We start from the raw sequence: 17,504 nt of genomic DNA on the forward strand, positions 1-17,504 counted from the left end.
AAGTCAATGACTTTTTGAATACCATATCACTTTTATAGATTCTCTAAAAGTCTTAATTGAATACCATAGACTTTTTAAAAGTATTGATTGAATACCACCAGAATTTTATAAACTCTTTAAAAATTTTGATTGAATACCACCAGACTTTTTAATTTCACTAAAGTCATTTAAAATCCTAATTCAATACACCCTCCTTAATGATGAATTTGTAATGACTTTGAAAGACTTTTATGTGTATTTCAAAGTCATTATAAATTCAACATCTCCCTTGCAGATTTCTAAGGATTTTTATAGACTCTGTATAACTCAGTAGAACTCTGTGAAAATCTGTAAACTCTGCAAAAGTCTATCACTTAAAAAAAGTCTACAAAAGTCTTTATAAATCTATATACACTACAACCCCTATTTTTTAAAACATTATAATTGTCTGTTAGTTACGTTCCAGAATCATAGAAATGATACTTAGAACATTCGCAATTGAAGTTCAATAGTTTCATACAATAGTTCAATCTTTTGAATTATTTTGACATCTATTGAACTGAACTACAGTTATACTTGTAATGATACAATTCAATAGGTTCATATAAATATTTATACCCTTTTAAATGTTGTTTTATGTATGCAAATAAAATTAAATTAATAAATTTAAAAGAAAACTACATTTTAGTACTTTAACTTTACATGTTGTTTCAAATTAGTACCAAAACTTTGAAAACTCGCAAAAAATACCTCAACTTTCATTTTGTGTCAAAATAATATCTCTGTTAGTTTTTTTTTAGTGAAACTGTATCTACTTTTTAGTGAAACCGTATCTGCTGACGTGGCATGAGTATTTTTGTCTTTTCCTCACATGTAAAAAATTAATATTTTTAAAACTTTGAATAAAAAAATTAAAATAATCATTGTATTGAACTTAGTCTCATCTACAATGCTCAACAAGACAGATTCTTGCCTATCACAGATATATGCCACCAATCCATTTAACAGAATATCGATGAAACCAAAACCAACAAAGATGAAGAAGCAAGTAAAGAGCTTGCAAAATGTTGTGTCCGGAACAATGTCACCATAGCCAATGGTACAGAGTGTGACCACGATGAAGTACAGAGCATCCACTGGCTTGTATGTTTCATGGTCCTTGAAACTTGATGTAGTCAAGTATATGACAATGCAAATTATGACATAGACAATGAAACCAATGAAGGCTTGCCTAACAATGAAAGGGGTTGATTTAGGGGCAGGCCTGGGATCATCCAAAGCATCTTGAACTGGTAACTTGGAGTTGATGAACAGTGATGGAGCAGAGTTTGATCTGTGCTTGAGCTTCCTCTTCTTGTTATTGTTCAAGTTGGAAATGAGATTCACATAAGAAGATGAACTGGTTGTTGTGATGATGGGAATTTTAGCATCACAGGCAATTAGCTCACTTGAGAGCTGCCGAGTGTTGGGTCCTTAAATGTATGCATTTTAGGCCATCTATCTTCATGTATTTAGTACTTAGTCCCTATATTTTGTGTTCTTTATTTGTGTTTCTCTCTTTTGTAGGTGGAAAAGCCCATAGGAAATAAATGGATGCAAATCAGCCCATTTTGAGCTTAAATGAATATTTGCCGTTTAAAGAGAAGCCCAAGACCAAGAGAGGGTCCAAGAGCATGAAAGAAGTGGAAGCCCAGCCCAAACCACATGAGAAGTGGCGTGTGTGCTAAGAGAAAGGCTGGCGGCACCTTGCAAGGATTATCTTCCCTAATTGGGCTCTAAAAATCAGATTTGATATTACCTTATTTATTTCCTTTTAATTTCTGATTTATTGGAGGCTCATTAGGAAAGGAAATCAGCTACATGCAAGCCCATAGGGGTCAGCTACACCATGCGCAAATGTGAGAGAGAAACCCTAGGGCTTTATGCAAGTCACTTAAGCCCAAGAAGCCAAGCCCATGCCGCACACCCTAGTTTTCTAACCCTAACCCTAGCTGCCGCATTTCCTAGTCTTCATAACCCTAGCTGCTGCACATCCTTATATATACATCTCTTTCTCTCATTTTGGGGGTTTCTAAACTTGGAAAAAAATCAGAAAATAGAGAGAGAGGGGCTGCTGCTGGAGGCGTGAGCTCTCCTTGGGTTTTGTCTTTTCTTCTTCTCTTCTTGTAATTGTTAGATGAAAAACATGATTTCTTTGATGTTCTTGTTTTCTAGCATGAAATAATCACGTTTTCTAGGGCCTAGGATCCAGCCCTAGGCCGAATATTCAATGGATTGGTGATGTAGTTGCTGTTTATTTAATTCCATGGATTTGATGATTTTGATTTCACTGTTATCATTGTTCTCTATATGTTTATAATCCTTGATTGATCACCTAGGGTTATTGCATCTAGAATTTAATCAATTTAGGGTGAGGACAACCAATCAACCCCTAATGTGAGTGATAAACAATATAGGACTTAGTAATTGGCTAAAATCTGATTGTGTGGAATCATCACTAAAGCACCTAGGTAGATGCCATTGCTTAGGGTTTTATTTGCATTCATAATCTCATTTGTGTGTTAATGGACCTTGCTACACTCTTAGGTAGATGTCATGCCTATGTTGCATTTAGGGTACCAAACTAGGGTAGACGCCATGCACTAGTTTGTACATTTGGGGAATCATGCATTTCATGCTATGCCATAGGTGAATATGCGAATGCATTCATCAATAGGAATTAAAGTTTCAGAAATTGCACCATGACATTGAATATGAGGTCTAGTGGTAAAGTCCTAGAGTCCTAGTATCATCATCTATCTATTTTCCACAAGATAACTTGCTGTTTTCATACTCTCTTTAGTTGCACATCTTAGTCTTTAAAGTAGGTTTACTTTGCTGTTTTCAAGTCATTCAAACCCCCCCCCCCAACTCGTGTGTGTGTGTGTGTGTGTTTCATTTCAAGTAAGTAGCTGCCCTAGGCGTGACAACTTGGGCAGCCACTAGTGTCTTATTTTCTTGTTTCTTTTTAGCATTTGGATTATCATTTAAAGATCAACAATAGTCCTCGTGGGATCGACCTTGCTTGCCATCTATATTATATATAGATTCGTGCACTGCGAGTATTAAAATTTAACGAACAGTTTTTGGCGCTATTTCCGGTGACTAGTTTTGATCTTTGTGACAATCTTCATGCGTTATATTAGTGTTTTTATTTAGTGATTATTTGCTGTCTCTTTTTTATTAATTTGTTTTCCCCTTGTTTTTGTTCTTGTGCCGTGAGTCATAGTTGTAGGCTTGTGTTGGTTTCTGATTTGGTAAGTGTTTAATTAACTTTCCTTTGTGTGTATGTTTGCATCTAATTAGGAAGGTAAGTTTAAATTTAAATTCCTTGCTTTATTTGCATGATCTGAACTGGTGATTGTTTCCTAATTAGTTTATGCTAATTAATTCCTAAGTTAGGTAGAATTGCATCTAATTAGGGAATTGGAATTTGAATTGATTCTTGTTTTAATTTTCTGATTTTGCTAACTTTCTTTTTAGTTATTCACTTTGATTAATCAATTTCCTTTTTATTTTTTATTTTCGCTTTATTTTCTGATTTTTCGTATTTATTTAATTACATAGTTCATTTTGATTTCAAAAAAAAAAAATTTAAAAAAAATCCGAAAATTACTTTTCTTTTTTATTGTTTAATTGTGGTTCTAATTTGTTTGTTTCTTATTTTGTAGGTACTTGTGCATTTCCCAGCCAGATCCTAACAAGTCAATTGACGACACTCATTTGGATGAGAGATTAGCCCAAATCAGATTGTTTTGTGAAAGGAGCTAGTAAGGCAGAACTAGTTCGAGCAGCAGCACGTCTACCTTTGCCATCCCCTACACCGTCTTCTACATCTTCATCAAGCTCTCACCAATTTGAAAAAGTTATGGCCGAGAAAGACAACATGGAACACATGGGGGATCTAGACATCCCGACCATCCCTGCATCCCCTTCGAGCATTGCCTTGCCACCTGCTGCAAGAAGTTATGAGCTCAAATCCTCTCACTTTAATATGCTACCCTCTTTTCATGGTTTACCTAGTGAAGATCTGCTAACTCACCTTAAAGATATATTTAATGCTGTGAGCTTTTTGCCCTTGACAGGTGTGAATGAGAATCAACTTAAGATGAGGGTGTTTCCTTACACTTTGAAGGATAAAGCTAAGTTTTGGATGAATTCTTTGAAACCTGGATCATTGAGGACTTGGGATGAAATTGAGAAGAAGTTCCTAGAAAAGTTCTTTTCATCTCAAAAGACGGATATGCTGAGAGATAAGATTATGCAGTTTTCTCAACAAGATGAGTCATTCTCAGAGGCTTGGGAGCGTTTTAATACATTGCTACTTCAATGTCCACATCATGGACTTCCTTTAAACTTATTAATGCAAATATTTTATAAAGGACTAACCCCTGCGAGTAGGAATGCTGTGATTAATTTTTCAGGTGGTTCTATCAGGAATAAGACGGCCCAGGAGGCCTCTGACCTCTATGAAGAGATGGCAAGAGAAACAATGCATTCAGATACTAGAGGTAAGTGCGCTGATGTTAATGAGGTTAATACTTCTAATAATTTTGCATCTAATGCGCAGATCGCTCGGCTGGAACGCAAAATGGATGTCATACTTGCCCTAAATCAGAGAGCTCCATCATTGGAGGTTTGCGCCATTTGTGCTACACCTGGACATGAAACGATTTCTTGCCTTCATGGTGTCGATTTCCCTGAGTTTGTGCAAGAACAGGCCAACATGCTGAACTCATATAATCAGAGGCCCAGGAATGATCCATTCTCTCCTACTTACAATCCAGGGTGGCAGAATCATCCCAATTTCAGGTGGAGTAATAACCAGAATCAGCAGCAGCCTCAAGGTTCATTTCCACAACATCAGGCACATCAGGGCTATCAACAACAACAGCCTCAGAAAAAGTCCTTGGAAGATTTGATTGCATCCATGGCTCAGAGCACACAGTCTTTCATTCAGAAGTCAGAGACGCATATGCAGAAGACTGATAGGGCCATTGCGAATCTTGAGCAACAAATGGGCCAGTTAGCTACTGCACTGAATCAGAGAGAGCCAGGGAGACTTCTAGGGCAAGTGATCATTAACCCCAAGAACAATACGCAGGTGAATGCTATTACAATCAGAGGGGGAAAGATAGTTGGGAAAGAGGAGGAAGAAGTTGTTGAGGAAGGTGTCGAGTCAGAAGATGCACCTGAGATCATAGCCGAACCTGTTAAGGATACCTTAGACCCTTCTGTGCCATCTTCAGGCAATCATGTCATAGCTCCCAAGGGTTTTCCCTTACCTCAGGTACAATCTGACCCTTCTATGTTGATTTGTATACATGCTCCTTTTCTTAGCAGGTTGCAGAAGGCTAAGAAAGAGGACCCTCTGAAGGGTGTTATGGAGATATTCAGGAAGGTGGAGATCAATATTCCCCTTCTAGATGCGATTAAGCAAGTGCCCAGGTATGCAAAGTTCCTCAAGGACTTGTGCACTAACAAGAGAAGATTCAAGGAGTTCGAGATAGTGAAGGTCTCTGAGGAGGTTTCAGCAGTGCTTCAGAGGAAGCTACCTCCCAAGCTCAAGGACCCAGGCAGCTTCATTATCCCTTGTATCATTGGGGATTGTAGGTTTGAGAAACCTCTCCTTGATTTAGGTGCTTCTGTGAATTTAATGTCATTTTCTGTGTATGAGACTCTGAATTTAGGTGAGCTGAAGGCGACCTCTGTGAGTATCCAGTTAGCTGATAGATCAGTTAAGTACCCCAGAGGAATTTTGGAGGATGTACTTGTGAGAGTATATGGATTGATATTGCCGGCTGATTTCCTAGTTTTGGAAATGGAAGCCGTACCTATGTATGAGGCACAATTACCCTTGATACTTGGTCGTCCCTTTATGGCCACTGCAGGTACAAAAATTGATGTTCAACAGGGTACACTAACTATGAATGTGCAGGGACAGACCATTGAGTTCAGAGTGTTTGGGTACTCAAATTACCCAGTGATGAGCATGAGTGCTTTTGGGTGGATGTTATGGATTTGGTTTGTCAACGGGTGTTTAATGTGAGTTGTAGCAGTGATTCGTTGGATAGGGCTTTGATTCATAGCCCTATGGCTGTGCATGAGGATGAGCAGGTTGAGAGCATTTTGGCTCACTTAGAGGCCGTACCCCGCTGTTCAGGTATGTATATTTCTACTTTTGAGCCTTTACCTGTTTATGATACAAAACTTGTACCCTCTGTGTTGCAGGCACCTAAGCTAGAGTTGAAGGATTTGCCTGAGCATCTGAAGTATGCTTATTTGGGTGAGGGAAGCACATTACCTGTGATCATTGCTTCCAACCTCAATGCAGAGGAAGAGGAGAAATTGTTGAGAGTGCTGAGAGAGCACAAAACAGCCATTGGGTGGAGTATTGCAGATATCAAGGGAATCAGCTCCTCGAGGTGTATGCACAGGATATTGTTGGAGGATGGAGCCAAGCCGACTAGAGAGGCTCAGCGTAGACTCAACCCAGTGATGAAGGAAGTTGTGCTAAAGGAGGTGCTGAAGTTGTTAGATGCGGGTATTATTTATCCAATATCAGATAGCAAATGGGTGAGTCCGGTGCAGATGGTTCCTAAGAAGTCTGGTGTCACAGTGGTCAGAAATGATGCAAATGAGCTGGTGCCAACTCGAGTACAGACAGGGTGGTGTGTCTGCATAGACTACAGGAAACTTAACTCAGGTACTCAGAAAGACCATTTTCCATTACCTTTTATTGATCAGATGTTGGAACGTCTTGCAGGTCATAGCCATTATTGCTTTTTAGATGGGTATTCAGGCTACAACCAGATAGCTATAGCCCCAGAGGACCAGGAGAAGACAACATTTACTTGTCCCTATGGCACTTTTGCCTACAGGCGCATGCCCTTTGGCTTGTGCAATGCTCCAGGTACTTTTTAGCGATGCATGATGAGCATTTTTTCCGATATGGTGGAGCATATAATAGAGGTATTTATGGATGACTTTAGTGTATTTGGTTCTTCTTATGATAAATGCCTCCATAATCTTGCTTTGGTTTTAGAAAGATGCCAGGAATGCAATTTGGTTTTGAATTGGGAAAAGTGTCATTTTATGGTACAACAGGGTATTGTTCTTGGCCATGTCATATCCAGTAAAGGGATAGAGGTGGACAAGGCAAAGGTTGATATGGTAAGTAATCTTCCACCTTTGATAGTTAAAGATGTGAGATCGTTTCTTGGTCATGCAGGTTTTTACAGGCGGTTCATTAAGGATTTTTCTCAAATAGCTCAGCCTTTGAGTAGATTGTTGGCCAAGGAGGTGCCGTTTGAATTCAATGATGAGTGTCTAGCCGCATTTAACAGATTGAAGACTCTTCTCACATCAGCTCCAGTCATTATGCCTCCTGATTGGAGTTTGCCATTTGAGCTGATGTGCGATGCTTCTGATTATGCTGTGGGAGCTGTGTTAGGGCAGAGAGTGAACAAGATACCACATGTTATCTACTATGCCAGTCGGACTCTCAATGATGCCCAGCTGAATTATTCCACTACAGAGAAGGAGCTTTTGGCTGTCATTTTTGCTTTAGAGAAATTCAGGTCATATCTGATTGGAACTAAAGTGATTGTGTTTTCTGATCATGCAGCTCTCAGGTACCTTCTACAGAAGAAAGATGCGAAGCCCAGGCTAATTAGATGGATTTTGCTGCTCCAGGAGTTTGACCTAGAGATCAAGGATAAGAAGGGCTCAGAGAATGTGGTGGCGGATCACCTTAGCCGATTGGTGCACAGTTCTACTGCAGCGGAAGACATTCTCCCTCTGAATGAGTGATTCCCAGATGAGCAGTTGTTCTCATTGTCTGTTTATGTTCCTTGGTACTCTGATATTGTTAATTATATTGTTACAGGAGAACTTCCAAGTGACATACAGAGAGCTCAGAAGGAGAAACTCATTAGCACGGCTAAGTATTATATATGGGATGATCCATATCTATTTAAGTGGTGCCCCGACCAGATCATCAGAAGGTGTGTGCCAGAATCTGAGTTTCAGTCTATACTAACTTTTTGCCATTCTGATGCATGTGGAGGACATGGTGGAGCAAAGAAGACGGCTCTAAAAGTGTTGCAGTGTGGTTTTTACTGGCCTAGTCTGTTCAAGGATGCTTATACATTCTGTACCACTTGTGATAGGTGCCAGAAGTTGGGTAACATTTCTTCCCGAAATCAAATGCCTTTTAACCTCATTCTTATTGTTGAGATTTTTGATGTCTGGGGCATTGATTTCATGGGTCCCTTTAACTCTTCCAAGGGTTATTTATATATCTTGCTTGCGGTTGATTATGTGTCGAAATGGGTGGAAGCAATTCCATTCAAGACTAATGATTCTAGAGTTGTCCTCAGATTTCTTAAGGATCATATTTTTACAAGATTTGGCACTCCCAGAGCTATTATTAGTGATGGAGGATCTCACTTCAACAACAGGTTATTTACGGCCTTGCTGAGCAAATATGGCATCAAGCATAAGGTTTCTACACCTTATCACCCCCAGACGAGTGGACAGGCTGAGATCTGTAATAGGGAAATTAAGCAAATTTTGGAGAAGACTGTGAGCTCCTCCCTGAAAGATTGGTCAGATCGCCTCTTAGATGCTCTATGGGCTTATCGTACAGCGTATAAGACTCCCATTGGTATGTCCCCGTACAGGTTGGTTTTTGGTAAGACATGTCATTTACAGGTCGAATTAGAGCATAAAGCATATTGGGCTATTAAACATTTCAATTTTAAGATGAATGAGGCAGGTAAGCATAGGAAGCTACAATTGAGTGAGTTGGAAGAACTCAGGAATGAGGCTTATGAGAGTTCTAGGATTTACAAAGACAAGACTAAGGCCTACCATGACAAGGCCATTTTGAGGAAACATTTTGAAGTGGGTCAGAAAGTCTTGCTTTACAATTCTCGCCTCAGACTCTTTCCAGGTAAACTTCGTTCTCGATGGTATGGTCCATTTACTGTTACTAATGTTTACCCTCATGGTGCAGTCGAGGTCTGCAATACAAAGACAAAGAATACATTCAAGGTGAATGGCCATCGGCTTAAGCATTACTTGGAGGCTAATATGGAGCGTTCGAAGGAGAACATGCTCTTGGAGGATCCTGTTCCATTAGCATGATGTACTGCCAAGTCTGGCTGAAGACTCTAAACTTAGCGCTGATTGGAACGCAACCCAACATTTGAGAGAAGAAACATTGCCCTATGGCTGTTTGCATGGATATCAGGGAGTTCTTAACCTTTTGCTTTCCTTTAGTTCTAGAGTGTTTCTAGGTCGTTAGGGTTTTTGTCTTCCTAGCTTGAATGATTCATTGCATGCTTAGTTTGAAACATTGAGGACAATGTTTCATTTAAGGTTGGGGGAAGAGTTTTAGGTTTAGGTTTTGAAACTTTTCGTTCAAATTTTTGAAAAATACCAAAAATATTTTTGTTTTTATGACTTTTAGGTTCCTGTCCACCACTATGATGAATTGCAAATGCTTTGATCTTGCATACTTTGGTCGAATTGATGAAACTAGTTCTTTTGATTATTCTTTTGACATATAACTCATTTTGAGCATATTTGAGCTATCTTTGTGTGGATTACAATGCCAGCATAATTTAGACTGAAAATGATTGCATGCTTGTATGATCTAGGCTTCTGGTGAAACTTATATACGCCTTGTGAGATTCGAGCCTTAATGCTTCTGTTTTGAGGGTTATATGCAAATACTCCATATGTTCATTGAATATCTAGAGTTTGCATGATCTCATTGTTTTTCACTTGATCAAATGCTTGAAATGTGCATCATTTTAAATCAAATGATAGAACTTCCATCTCAATTTAATTGAAGCATGTTGTAACTACATGGAACCTAGGGAATGATTTAGGCCTTCTTTGTCTCGTTTGTGCCATTCTAGCCATCCTTTTTGTGTTCATTTATACCCCTAGTTGCCTTGTTGAGCCTTGTCAGCTTTTTTGTTTCTTAACCATGTTACCCGTGCCAGCCCCTTGTTTGGGGGAAGTACCCTTCCATTGTGTGTATCTACCCATACTTAAGGGATTGTAGAGAACTGGTTTATGATAATTGTTCATTTGTGTGCAAGGCTTGAGAATAATGTGAAAAAGAAAAGAAAAGGAATTGAATATGTTGCCGTGCCCAAAAGAAAAGAGAAAAAAAAAAAAAAAGTGAAAAGGGTAGGCATGTGTATCAAAAGTGTGCAAATTTAAAAATGCAAGCTTAGTCGCCAAAGTGTTTAAGAATGAAATGACAAAACATAAAACCTGATTCTCTATGGTTCCCTTAAGTCTTTGTGTTTTCCATGCCTTTCTTGTTAAAACCCTTCACCGTTAGCCCCATTACAACCCATATGTAAAGTCCTATATGATCTTAATTAGGTGAAGTGTAGTCTTAATGTGGAGATTAGATGAGATGGAAGCATATTGTATTTTGATTTGATTTCGGGTATTTGGTATCTTTCATGAGATCATTATTCTTTCACTTGTGTTTTCGTTCTTACATATATGTGAGTAATTTGAATTTGTATGCATAAACTCGCTCACATATGCGTTTTGAGTGAATCATTATTTAACCAATATCTCAGTGCTTTATTTGTGAGTGACTATCTTTGTGAGAATTGAAGTGACACTAGTTGCTTGTGATTACTCAAGTTTGCTTGAAAGTTCCGATTGAAAACTATGTTGATATTGTCTTACGCACATGATGCTTTAACCTTGTTGATTGTGAGTTAGTGTTGGCATTTGGTAATCTCTGGAACTAGTGTGTAATCTATTTGCTTGAGTTATGAATGATCAAGCATACGTGAGATTTTTGGTGGACGGTTAGGTTGTTTTGTTTTTAGAGTCCTAGTGTAGTTTTTGTTTTGTTTTGCTAGGGACTAGCAAATGATAAGTTTGGGGGAATTTGTTGGGTCCTTAAATGTATGCATTTTAGGCCCTCTATCTTCATGTATTTAGTACTTAGTCCCTATATGTTGTGTTATTTATTTGTGCTTCTCTCTTTTGTAGATGGAAAAGCCCATAGGAAATAAATGGATGCAAATCAGCCCATTTTGAGCTTAAATGAATATTTGCCGTTTAAAGAGAAGCCCAAGACCAAGAGAGGGTCCAAGAGCATGAAAGAAGTGGAAGCCCAGCCCAAACCACATGAGAAGTGGCGTGTGTGCTAAGAGAAAGGCTGGCGGCACCTTGCAAGGATTATCTTCCCTAATTGGGCTCTAAAAATCAGATTGAATATTACCTTATTTATTTCCTTTTAATTTCTGATTTATTGGAGGCTCATTAGGGGAGGAAATCAGCTACATGCAAGCCCATAGGGGTCAGCTACACCATGCGCAAATGTGAGAGAGAAACCCTAGGGCCTTGCGCAAGTCACTTAAGCCCAAGAAGCCAAGCCCATGTCGCACACCCTAGTTTTCTAACCCTAACCCTAGCTGCCGCATTTCCTAGTCTTCATAACCCTAGCTGCTGCACATCCTTATATATACATCTCTTTCTCTCATTTTGGGGGTTCCCAAACTTGGAAAAAAATCAGAAAATAGAGAGAGAGGGGCTGCTGCTGGAGGCGTGAGCTCTCCTTGGGTTTTGTCTTTTCTTCTTCTCTTTTCTTGTAATTGTTAGATGAAAAACATGATTTCTTTGATGTTCTTGTTTTCTAGCATGAACTAATCACGTTTTGTAAGGCCTAGGATTCAGCCATATGCCGAATATTCAATGGATTGGTGATGTAGTTGCTGTTTATTTAATTCCATGGATTTGATGATTTTGATTTCACTGTTATCATTGTTCTTTATATGTTTATAATCCTTGATTGATCACCTAGGGTTATTGCATCTAGAATTTAATCAATTTAGGGTGAGGACAACCAATCAACCCCTAATGTGAGTGATAAACAATGTAGGACTTAGTAATTGGCTAAAATCTGATTGTGTGGAATCATCACTAAAGCACCTAGGTAGACGCCATGCCTTAGGGTTTTATTTGCATTCATAATCTCATTTGTGTGTTAATGGACCTTGCTGCACTCTTAAGTAGATATCATGCCTATGTTGCATTTAGGGTACCAAACTAGGGTAGACGCCATGCACTAGTTTGTACATTTGGGGAATCATGCATTTCATGCTATGCCATAGGTGAATATGCGAATGCATTCATCAATAGGAATTAAAGTTTCAGAAATTGCACCATGACATTGAATATGAGGTCTAGTGGTAAAGTCCTAGAGTCCTAGTATCATCATCTATCTATTTTCCACAAGATAACTTGTTGTTTTCATACTCTCTCTAGTTGCACATCTTAGTCTTTAAAATAGGTTTACTTTGCTGTTTTCAAGTCATACAAACCCCCCCCCCCCCAACTCGTGTGTGTGTGTGTGTTTCATTCAAGTAAGTAGCTGCCCTAGGCGTGACAACTTGGGCAGCCACTAGTGTCTTATTTTCTTGTTTTTTTTTAGCATTTGAATTATCATTTAAAGATCAACAATAGTCCTCGTGGGATCGACCTTGCTTGCCATCTATATTATATATAGATTCGTGCACTGCGAGTATTAAAATTTAACGAACACTGAGGTGGGCCGAGATCAAGGTAAGTTGTTGAAGGGATGTCTTAGTTATTAAAACTTTTAAAATACATATAAAAAAATTATTATTATTATTATTCTTCTTCTTCTTCTTCTACACCAGCCCCCCCAGCACCAGCCCCTCGCCTCTCTCCTTCCAACCCAGCCCCTCCCCGACCCACCCCCTTACCCAAGCCCGACCCACCCCCACCTCTCTCCCCCCAAACCCAGACCCTCCCCGCCCTTCTCCCCCCAACCCAGCCCCTCCTCGACCCATTGCTGTAGATTTTTTTTTTTTGAAGAATTTTTTTTGGTTAAACTGCAATTGAGTTCATCAAGTTTACCTCGTATTGCAAGTTGGTACTTCAAGTTCAATTTTCAACAATCTCATACCTTATTTTCATTTTTTTGGCAATTACATACATCCGTTAAATCTTCCATCCAAAACTCTATTAAGTAAGGAAGTGGCGATGACGAAACGCACATATGGCGCATATGTGCCATTGAAAAATAGGCAAGTGGCAAATAAATAATACAATATTTTAAAATAAAAATAAATTATAAAAAACAAAAAAAATGCTTTTTTACTTAAATATCACCTGGACTATTGGGGGTGTGCTCTCATACCATCTGAATTTTTTTTCTTGTCAATTTACTATCTGAAGTATCAATATATACCAATGTGACACCTATCATCCATTTCTATCAATTTTTATGTTAACTTGAAGGGTAATATTGTTGATTCATATTATAAAATATCTAAAAAACAAAATTAAAATCCAAATACACTTAAAAAAAAAAAAAAAAAAAAAAAAAAGCCCAGCCAACTCACCATCATCCCAGACGATGTCAGCCTCCCTTCCTCTCATTCCTTCTCTCTTCTTAATTATACTAAAGGACAAATTAGAAAATTTGAGAAAAAAATTGATTGTAGGTGTCATATTGGCATATATTAATACTTCAGGTGATAAATTGACAAAAAAAAAATTTGGGTAGTACGATAGCACACCCCTATAATCCAGATGGTATTTAGGTAAAAAAGCAAAAAAAATAAAAAAAAAACACTGCTTTTTTTCTTCTTCTTCTATCTCTTGTCTGCAACTCTCTCCCAATCTCCAAAACTTTTTTTTATTTTTTTCAACCTTGAAGCTTTATAACTCAATAAAATTGTGCAACTTGGAAGCTTCATCATCGTCCACAAGTCTTTTATTTTTTTGGCCACATCGTCAACAAGTCTTTTTTTTTTTTTGGTCAAAAGTCAACAAGTCTTAAATCGACATTTACCTCCCAATTTCTGCTTTCGCAATCGTGCTCGTTACAATAATCAATCACGGGTGTAAAAGCAGTTTCAGTCATACATACTTGATATTACATACAACAAGCAAGACCCAACACAATCAACCCTTTCAGTTCTCCCCAAATCAATTAAAAATTCACACACCCAACCCAACCCCAACTCACATAAACAAATTAACAAACACCATTCAAACAAAATCCCCAATGGAGTTCTTCAACAAAGCCAAGGCCGTTAGGCTCCGAAGCCACCTCAACAAGTACCTCGTCGCCGATGACGACCAACGCACCGTGCGCTAGAGCAAAAGCGACACCTCCCTAAAAGCCCGGTAGACAGTCGAGCTGGTCGAGCACAAATCCCACGTGGTACGCCTCAAGAGCTGCCATGGCCTCTACCTCACTGCCACCAACCTCCCCTTCCTTCTCGGCATGACTGGGAAAAAAGTCCTCTAAAATAAATAAGAAATAATGGGAGGCAGATCTGGCGATTTGCAAAGGGCTGGGTTATTTTTTGTTTTTTGTTTTTATTTAATAGCAGAACAAGAAAAACAAGAGAGAAAAAAGAAGAAAGAAAAAAAAAGTTTTGGAAATTGGAACAGAGTTGCAGACAAGAAACAGAAGAAGAAAGAAAAAAGTGTTTTTTTTATATAATTTATTTTTATTTTAAAATATCTTATTATTTATTTGTCACGTGGCTATTTTTTAGCGACACATGTGCGTTTCGTCGTCACTTAATAGAGTTTTGGATGAAAAATTTAACAGAGGTATGTAATTGCCAAAAAAATAAAGATGAGGTATAGGATCAGGGGCGAATCCAGGATTTCTAAGTAGACTGGGCTATACTTAGCTTACCAAAAATTTTTGTCATAAAATAAAAGTTACACATAATTAAGGGGACGTAATGAGCTTTATCCATCAAAATGCATATCTAAATATAAAAAATCACACAAAAAAAAGATAGCAGAACAACAATTAAACATGCAATGCAAATACTATATAAAGACTATCTAAGTTGGGTCCTACGTTTCTTCACCGAGTAAAAATCATCAATTATCGATTCATTATTAATACTATTAGAAAATTCTCGTTCAATATGGATGATCATATAATCAGCAAAAAACTTATCCTCTATTTTATTTCGAAGTTGATTTCTAATAAACTTCATAGATGAAAATGTTTGTTCTGTCGTTGATGTAGAAACAGGAAGAGTCAACACCAGACAAATCAGTCTAACAATCAAGTGGTAGTTTTATGCTAACCCTGTTTCCACTATAGTTGACATAATGTAGCAATGGAATCAAATATTTTGAATTTTTCTATTTTGACCCTTTTGCTTTTTGGGGATTGGGGGAATTGGGAAGGTAGAAGGAAACAAATTTTTTATGAAACTTTATTCTTTGTTTAATGTTCAGTAGAAAAAAAAAAAAAAAACAAATATTTTATTTTTTGGTTAATCTTTCCACATCCCATGTGACTACAAGTCTACAAGACTACAATGATGGTTAATGCACATCAAACATAAAAAATAGGTACTGGGTTTTTTTTTTTTTTTTTTTTTCTAAAAATAGGTATTGGGCTTAAAAAACAAAAAAAATCACTTGGGCTGCAGCCCATAACATAGATTCGCCCATGTATGAGATCATTGATAATTGAAGTGGGGGTACCAACTTGCAATACGAAACAAACTTGAGGTACTATTTTATAGTTTGCCCAATTTGTTTTAGAGATAATTAAGTTTGGGTCTTTTAAAAAAACAGTTTTTAGATGGAAACTGATATTGTTTTAAAATTTATAAGAAAATCATTTTAATTCATAAAAAAAATCCTTTTAATTTATAAAGAAAGTCTTTTAATTCATAATAAAGTCTTTTTAATTTATGAGAAAATCATTTTAATTCATAATAAAGTCATCTCTCGATTTGAAGGGTATTTCCCCTCCTAGGGTGTAGAGTGGGCTTTGTAGAGGCTACATGTTAGGTTTTAACTAGGGCTGGGCACGGGACAAGATGGTACGGGATGGACCAATTACCATTCCAAATCCCGGAATATGAGTATGAGACGATTTGAAGGGTATTTCCCCTCCTAAGGTGTAGAGTAAGCTTTTGTAGAGGCTGCATGTTATGTTTTAACTAAGGTTGGGCACGGGATGAGATGGTACGAGATGGACCAGTTACCATTCCAAATCCCACAATATGAGTACGGGACGGGATGAGATTGTCATTTCAATAAGTGAATCTAAATCATACCATACCATATCCAGAATGAGATGGAACGAGATGGTACGAGATTGTGTCAACCTTTTAAACTTTTTTTTTTTTGTCAAAATAACATATAATTGGGGTTTCAATTGGCAAAATCAAATAAATAAATAAATAACATTAGGATTGGAGTTTGGCCAAATAAATTTAAAAAAAAAAACAGTAGGGTTGATAACTATAGTATATGTTATATGTTATATACTTATATATGTTACATATATAAATTATAGTATTATAAACTATCATATAGTATATGTTATATTTTGTATGTTATACAATATATACTTATATAGTATATGTTATATGTTATATGTTATATAGTATATGTTATATGTTATATAGTATATAGTTATATAATATATGTTATATAGTATATGTTATATGTTATATACTTATATACTATCATTGTGTTAGTATTACTCACCATAACCTTATACCCATAAACTATAATTAGTATTATATGCCATAACCTTATCCCCTAAGGGCCTAAACTGTAAAGTCCGAAACCTTATACCTTAAACTATAATAATTTTAGTACATAAACTATATAAACCATAAAAATTAACCCTATACAATAATAATTTTAGTATATAAACTATAAATTATAGTTTTGGACTTTTAGTAATATTTTTATAATATATAAACTATATAAACTATAAAGTGTTAATTACACTTACACCCCATGAGGTTTATTGTATTTTCACACACCCCCTGAGATTTCAAAAATTACACATACACCCCCTGAGTTTTCAAAACTATTGCATATAACCCTTACAAGAGAAAAAAATAAATAAACAAAAAAAAAATATTTATATTGAGGTTGGACCTTACACCTTGAGTAATTTTATTAGGCCATTTAACCCCTTAGTATGTCTTTTTGTATAATTTCTCATCATTTTTTATCTCATTATAGGGGGTTATATGCAACAGTTTTGAAACCTCAGGGGGTGTATGTGTAATTGTTGAAAACCCAGGGGGTGTATGTGAAAAGACGATAAACCTCAGGGGATGTAAGTGTAATTAACTCAAATTATAAACTAGTAATATTTTTAGACTGTTTTGCAATGATAATATTTAAATAGAGATCTAAAACAATATCTTGAAGTCTAAAAGAATGATATTTTCGGTACGGTATGAGATGGTATTAGATTGATATGTGGAAACCACTCTCATCTCATTGATGATCGGTATGGTACGGTACGGGTTCGGTATGAGATATTGGTTGGTATCATTATTTGGCATGAAATTGACACAGAACGGGATGAAATCGGATTGGTTTTCAGTATCCGGTTTTGGTGCCTAGCCCTAGTTTTAACTCCGGGATTTTAAGCTTTTTAAAACCTAATATAA

The 17,504-nt window shown here is 37.0% G+C and overlaps 1 protein-coding gene and 1 non-coding gene across 2 annotated transcripts; one reads left to right on the forward strand and one right to left on the reverse strand.

Moving 5' to 3' along the window:
- Window positions 1-3,886: 3,886 nt before the first annotated feature.
- Window positions 3,887-6,067, forward strand: LOC147291995 (uncharacterized). The gene has a single exon (XM_086236102.1). It carries the CDS (start codon window positions 3,887-3,889, stop codon window positions 6,065-6,067), a length of 2,181 nt encoding a protein of 726 aa, XP_086092228.1.
- LOC147291996 (small nucleolar RNA R71) lies at window positions 4,262-4,365 on the reverse strand. Its single transcript, XR_015121573.1, has one exon. It is a non-coding gene; the product is annotated as a small nucleolar RNA R71 (small nucleolar RNA).
- Window positions 6,068-17,504: the final 11,437 nt, after the last annotated feature.

Source organism: Dryas octopetala, chromosome 3, assembly GCF_963921425.1.
Source record: "Dryas octopetala chromosome 3, drDryOcto1.1, whole genome shotgun sequence".
In the NCBI taxonomy this organism is placed as follows: domain Eukaryota; kingdom Viridiplantae; phylum Streptophyta; class Magnoliopsida; order Rosales; family Rosaceae; genus Dryas; species Dryas octopetala.